We start from the raw sequence: 7,086 nt of genomic DNA, 5'->3' as shown, positions 1-7,086 counted from the left end.
AGTCGTGTGACAGACACAGTGATGAAGCTGGTATGTGTTTGCAGTACACAAGCCACGGTTAAGACCGCTGACTCCACTGTGATACTCGCCTCTCTCTCTCTCTCACTCACTCACTCACTCACTCACTCACACACACCTCATGAGAACCACATTAACTTACTGAGAACATTTTTTTTTAGGAATGACTGAAGATAAAATGACCTCATTTTTGGAACTTTATTTGGATTTTTAATTTCGATTATAGAAAAATGTGTGTATGTACATATGAGCTTATGTATACATTTGATATTTCTGAGATTTGAGATCAGTCAATTGTTTTGCCATTTGTATATTTATGCTGTTAACAACATTCTTAAGTTTGTAATATTTGCTTACATTTAAATATCTAATAATTGTAAGAACAATTTAAGCAAAAGTAAATTATATATATTTAGCCTCTGTTGTATATTGAAGCATTCTGGAAAACTAAAAAATACAGTAAATGACTTGCTTGCAGTTATACATTTGCATAATTTATTCTTTTAACGACTTGCTATGTAATCTCAGCACCTTGATTGTTTACATCTACGCTATACATAACTATCCTACACTGATAAATGTGCATTAAGATATTATAAATATTAACATCATACATTTCTGTAAAGCTCCTTTGAAATAATGTTCACTGTGAAAAAAAGTGATGGACAAATAAAACTTTGCTAGTGTTACTTACATAACTTGATGCCTTGTTTTTTATGATTTTTCTATTATTGTTTTTAATTGTAGATTTAGAGTTGGCATAATGAATCTTGTTGCATCGTATACAGTGGCATTAAAATGTTTCACATAACAGTATATCATTATATAACTGATTTTATATATATATAAATGCCATTTTCTTTGATATTAAAAGCTCACAAAAGGTTTCAAACTTGTGCAATAGACCGGGGCTAGTTGTCACACTTTTACTCCTGTGATTATGTATCTGGTTTCATTCTCGAAGTCATTTTCTGTACTCACACATGCTTTGCGACTCCAAAAAGCTTTTGAACATTTACTACAGGAAAAAAATAATAATAATACAATGCATTTAACATACTATTCCTATAATGGGTTGTCAGACTTCTCAGCAAAATATAAACCGCAGCTTCACAAATTAAGCAAAACGTGATTCATGAAAGAGCTAAGATCTAAAAGGTAACATATAAACTGTGCTTTTGGCGAACAGAAATAGTAATTAATTCACTGTATAAAATTACAGGATGTAAAAAACATGCGAAGGCTTGCCCTGATCTGACATTTATGACTCTCTTCATGAAAACACATCAGTTCCAAAAGATCAATAAATCCTCAAATAATTCCACTAAAACTGTCTGACATTAGCCTTTAAGAAATAATATAATATATCTGTACACCAAAAAAGTAAAACAAGCAAATTCAATACAAACTGCATTCCTGTACTCACCTTTATATATAAAATGCTTCTGAAATGCTAAAACCTATTAGTTTTCACACTATATATCATTAGTGCTCACAACAATATTGACATATATCGATTTTCATGCTTCAATCTGTTTTCAAAGGCCATATCCAATTCCAAAGCAGCTTTTCATTCCCTATCAGAGATAAAGTTACTGGAATGTGAGAAGAAAATCGGTCCGGACAGGTTTTGAATATGAGAAACCTTCCTTAAAATTCCCCACCAAAAACACACTGCACGTTTTTTTTTTTTTAAACATTTTTAATTTCACAAAACACATGAGTTTTTTTAACACGGGTTTTCATTTTCCTTCTGTGCATCTAACAACCTCGCCATTTTTAAAAAGAGGAAGAAAAAATAATTTACACATCTTTTCGCTTGTCATATCTACAAAAAATCAAATTAAAGAAATGACTAGAGCTTTACAGGAAATTAACATATAAAACAGGCCGTCAACTATATTACACGAGTCAATGTCAATAAAAATAAAAACAAACCTTTACGTACAGTAGTTCGCACGAGTATGGGTTTCTTCGTTGTGCAGCGTACAAATCGTCGAGCCGTTGATGCATATGAATGAATGTAGAACGATGGAGGAATGAGGCAAGAAACCAAAGTCGAGAAGGAAACGCATGGGAAAGAGTTAAAGCTAACGAGAGAAATCACGTCTACATTTCTCCACCTGAGTTAACAGTAGTTATCCAGACAAGCAACCGCCGCCGAATTCAATCCACGTTAAAAACGTTCTGCAGTCACGCATAAACTCACAAAAACAATTATTCAAATGAAAAATAAACAAAACAAACTTAAAAGGAGGTGAGGTAACAATCCTCCTTTGGCAGGTTAGGTGTACGAGTTAAACACTTATAAAGACGCTCGTGTTTCAAACGCAAAGTTGCGTCGTTTTTTTTTTTTTATTATTAGAGTTCCCGATCCCTTCATTTGTGTTTCAAGCACCCGTTGAGCTACGAATGAACTACCGCAAACAGTGAGCGACAAAAGTTCACAGTATTTACACGTAATGCAAATGTGTCAGCTTGCAGGTCACATGACATGATGTCAGAATTCATAGACACGCCCCTTTTTTCCACATTACGATATAAACAGGAGTCCAGTTACGAACTGTGCGATAGTGTTAAACTGTGCGTAGAAACCGAACAAACGTACGTTCATTTGATATTGGAGCACAAATCTTCAAAACAAAACCTTCACCTTTTTTCGTTTTCCTTCCTTTTTTTTTTTCCCGCATAGTGTTACGCAATGAAATACAAGCTACGATATTAACGAACGAACAATGATTTCGTGAGACATCCTTATTCGCCCCCTCCCCTTCATGTGTATTTCCACAGGGGTCCCAGTGCAAAAGAACCTGAATTTGTCAACGCAGTTTATCCGTAAACGGACGCGGCTCGCGATATGCGCGGCCGAAACGTCGCCCGTTTGTATTCACGAGTTTCCTGACGAGAAACAGACGAACAGCAGGTAAAGTGCTGGGTTTCCTTCGCGGGACAGAGTCATGTCTTCAGCCGCGCTAGATCACGTTCCACTTGCGTTTTTCACTTCCTGTTCTTCGCGCATCTCTTCACAATTTCACTCTTCGTCAATAACATCTCATTCGCTCTCTCTCTCGAATGCGCTACTACTTTCTTTTTCGTCCTTTCTTTCTCAGCGCTGGCCAAAGGGTCGTCCGTCCCGAGACACGAATTTCTGATTGACACAAACAACACATAATTTAGCCTGGATGGTGCTTCCAGGCGCAAGGCATGCTGGGAAGGGGCTACATCACAGAGTGCGGAGTGTGTGTTTGCATGAGATGAAAGTCCTCTATCAGGTCCAGTGTAAACCGTCAGAAACCAGTGGACTGGATTTCGGGCTGAGCTGGTTCTGTTGAGACGCCCTCTTTACCTGAACGAACAACACAGAAATATTAAATATAACACGGAATCTGCAGACTTTAAGAATATTTCTGCTCTGGAAAATGGATTTAAACATGCTAAAGTGTTAAAAACTAAACTCTAAAGGCCGATTCACACAGAGCGCGAAACGATTAATCGCCTTCACGTCTGCACGCTAGGTGGCGCCAACAACAATGCATTTTTCATCAGATAAGCAATTCATATATGGATTTAACATCATCTGCTGCTCAACAACATTGAATTAAGACAAATAAAGTTTGGTTCCACACCAGAAACACAAACTATCTATAATGCTTACAATAATACATATTAAATAGAGGCGCAATTAGCAAAATCTATGCGATTATTAATGTTTTTGCTTAAAACCCACTTTAATACTTGTAATAACGTCCGCTTTTGACCTAAAGTGGATGTTGATCTATAATAGTCAGACATGCCTTCATTGTATGTTTTATAATGGATTGAATGCTACACCCACATATCATCCGTCATAAACATCCTTTATTGTTATAAAAATACCATGAGCTTCATAAAAAAAAAAACCACATACAGGAAATATTTCTTCACACTCATGTCTATTTGCGTTAATATTTCATGTGTAAAAAAATGTTTCTCTCTATTTGTTTCATACAGAAGGGCAGGAGATATGATCACATGATTTACCCACTTTAAACTGCCCAACATCAAAGATCTTTACAGCTCCAGAGTGAGGAAAAGGGCTGGAAAAACCACCCTCACACCCAGCTCACTCCCTCTTTGAGCTGCTGCATAAGAACAATTTTTTCCCGCAGGCCATATTCAGCCTGAACAATTAAAAATCATAACTGACACTTTTATACATAGTATCTGGTAATTGTATATTGTTAAATACATAAACGGTACACTTGTAAATAACATATCTGTACATTCATTTAAACAATTACATGTTTTTTTCTCTATACTTCTATTTCTGTATATAGTGCATTATTTACTTTTCTGTTTGTCTTATATTAGTGTTATTTCATCTTTACTGTGTCATTCTATGCATGTCTGTACTTTCTTCTGATAACAAGAACTCGGCATCCACTCTCTTCTTCGGTGTTTGTTTACTCTGGTTTTCGAAACACTCGCACCCTTTTGTGCAACAGCAGCTGCTCTGGTCACGTGATCTAAGCTCAAATCTGATTGGACGGCCCGTTTAATCGCGGAGCGACGGGGGAAAAAAAATCGACACAAAAAACGATTTGTTTTGATCGTGCCTGCTGTGAACAGCCCCACAGGGATCTACTGTTTTGATTCAAAAGCGTCTTCGCGTTCAGTGTGAAAAGGCCTTTAAACATCAGTTTTCCTCACCATCTCCAGCTCCGCGGTCCAGTGATGGCATTCGGACCGCTGTGGGAGACTTGTAGACAAGATCACTTGATATTTTATCCACAGGAAGGGGCTTTCTTAACTTCTTCAGGAGTTTGTAGTGATCGGCTTCAATGTCCTACAACATCAGATAGAGAGATACAGATATAGATATGTATAGAAATAGACCTAACCTAATAATAACAAAAAAAATAAAACAAAACAAGAGGATTACATTTTTTTTTTTAACAAAATATAACTTCTTATTTCTTTCTTTAGTTTTTGGGTCAAATATGATCTGGACATGTGTGGACAGTGACGGCTGTGATGTGTGTGTGTGTGTGTGTGTGAGTGTGTGTGTGCGCGAGTGATGTGTGTGGTGTGTGTGTGTGTGCGAGTGATGTGTGTGTGTGTGTGCGCGCGAGTGATGTGTGTGTGTGAGTGAGTGGTGTGTGTTTGTGTGTGTGTGTGCGAGTGATGTGTGTGTGTGATGTGTGCGCGAGTGATGTGTGTGTGTGAGAGTGAGTGGTGTGTGTGTGTGTGTGTGTGTGTGCGAGTGATGTGTGTGTGTGACGTGTGCGTGAGTGATGTGTGTGTGTGTGTGTGTGTGTGTGTTTTACCCGCAGGTGCTGCAGTTTCCTCATCAGCTCCTCCATGGTGCTGAAGATCTCGTCCACGTTTTTGATCACATGTCGCTGGACGCTCGGCTGTGATTGGCCGAGTCTTTCCCTGTGACTCAGGGTCTCAGTCAGTGATTGGTCTGTTGGAGAGAGGCAGGGCGTCTCCTGTTCCTCTTCCTCACTGATGAAGGACATGTCTGGAGTCTGCTGGATGTTGTGAGATGCGTCGGAGTCTTTGAGCTCGTCTGTGCTGCTCTCGTCTGTGAGAGCGCTCGACTGATCTTTGGGCATGACCAGATAAAACATGTTTCCTGGAAGCAGCACAGCAACACAGCGTTGTTATTGGTAACAGAAACTAAAAATACAAACGTATAAAGAAATAAAACTGAAATAAAGTGGGGAAAAAAAAATTATAAATATCAGCTGAAAACAAAGTAAATGAAAATTAGAAATGTTGCCTGGCCAATTAACAAAATAATTTTATTTTCAAGTACTAAAATTACTAAAACTGAAAATAAATAAATAGGAATTTTCAACTAAGCCAAAAATAATAAAAACGACAAAACATTTTTTGTTATCTGAAATAAAGCTGAAAATAAAAAATAAAATAAAATAAACAATAAAAATAATAAAATAAGATAAATATTAGATGGAAACTTAAAATAAATTAAAATGAGAAATATTACAAAAATTTGAAGTACTAAAACTAAAACTGAATATTATGAAAATTAATAAAAGTAAAAATAGAATTATTAAACGAAGCAAAAATTGAAAAGACACAAATAAACAAAATTACTACACTTAAAATGAAAATATAAAACAAATGAATACAGATAATGAAATGAAAAAAGAAAACTGCAGCAATGTCAATTACTTAAACTAAAAAAAAAAAGAAAAATTGTGAACAAAGACAATAATTGTGTCATATGTAGAATTCTAAACCTACTACAGTAGTAAGTGTATTTTATGATAGCAGTAATGGGGTAATCAAAATATAATACAATAAATCTTGTGTTTATTTACTTTCATTAGTAAACTGAACTTCTGCCTTAAAAAGCATTTTTTTATTTTTAGATTGTAATGTTATATTAATATACATATTAAATCCAAATAGAAAATGTAGCAAATACAGAGATATATACCATATATGGCATTTCAGCCAAAAAAATACCGAGATATTATTTTTTTGGCCATATCGCCCAGCCCTAACATATATTACATATAATGTATAAAAAACATACTGGTGGACTACCAGTAAAAACTACTAAAACTATTAAATTCATTAAAAATAAGTAAATAAAAATGTGATTCTTTATAAACATCTCACAGCTTCCTGACTTTTACTGTTGTTTTGTATAATATTTCTCCCTCTCTGAGTCGCACTGTTGATCTCAGCAGGAATCGAGCTGAAACGGTGAATCGTTGAGGCTCACGAGAAGAACAGCAGAGAGAGAGACGTCTGCATCCAGATCATTCAGGACCGGTTTCCAAAACTAAACCAAATCTCACCCCGGATTATATTTCACAGTCGGCCGAGACTGAAAACAAGCGGCGAAGTTTGAGACGAGTCACAATTGTTTGCAGGAAACCGGCCCAGAATGCATCTGGCAGGAGTATTGTATGATATACATTAGCCCCACCTCCGTCCCGAGAGGATTGGCCGGCGGTGACATCACCGGTGATGTCGTCAGGAAGAGAACAGCCCGCACCCACAACTGTGTGTGAAAGACAGCGAGAGAGTGTGTGTGTGTGTGTGTGTGAA

General features: G+C 36.6%; 1 protein-coding gene across 1 annotated transcript in view; it reads right to left on the bottom strand.

Moving 5' to 3' along the window:
- Window positions 1–1,867: 1,867 nt before the first annotated feature.
- The window catches only part of LOC107686100 (rho guanine nucleotide exchange factor 11-like), a gene marked incomplete at its 5' end in the record, with an annotated part of 43,886 nt that continues 38,667 nt past the window's right edge, over window positions 1,868–7,086 (bottom strand). The window contains 4 exons of the mRNA XM_016482943.1: window positions 1,868–3,364; window positions 4,708–4,843; window positions 5,325–5,635; window positions 6,965–7,039. Of these exons, the coding sequence (XP_016338429.1) occupies window positions 3,306–3,364; window positions 4,708–4,843; window positions 5,325–5,635; window positions 6,965–7,039 (581 nt within the window). The remainder of the gene's footprint in view (window positions 3,365–4,707; window positions 4,844–5,324; window positions 5,636–6,964; window positions 7,040–7,086) is intronic.

This window comes from Sinocyclocheilus anshuiensis, unplaced genomic scaffold (assembly GCF_001515605.1).
Source record: "Sinocyclocheilus anshuiensis isolate Anshui unplaced genomic scaffold, SAMN03320099.WGS_v1.1 scaffold1243, whole genome shotgun sequence".
Taxonomy (NCBI): Eukaryota; Metazoa; Chordata; class Actinopteri; order Cypriniformes; family Cyprinidae; genus Sinocyclocheilus; species Sinocyclocheilus anshuiensis.
The sequence above is the reverse complement of the archived record's forward strand: the minus strand, read 5'-3'. Positions and strand labels throughout refer to the sequence as shown.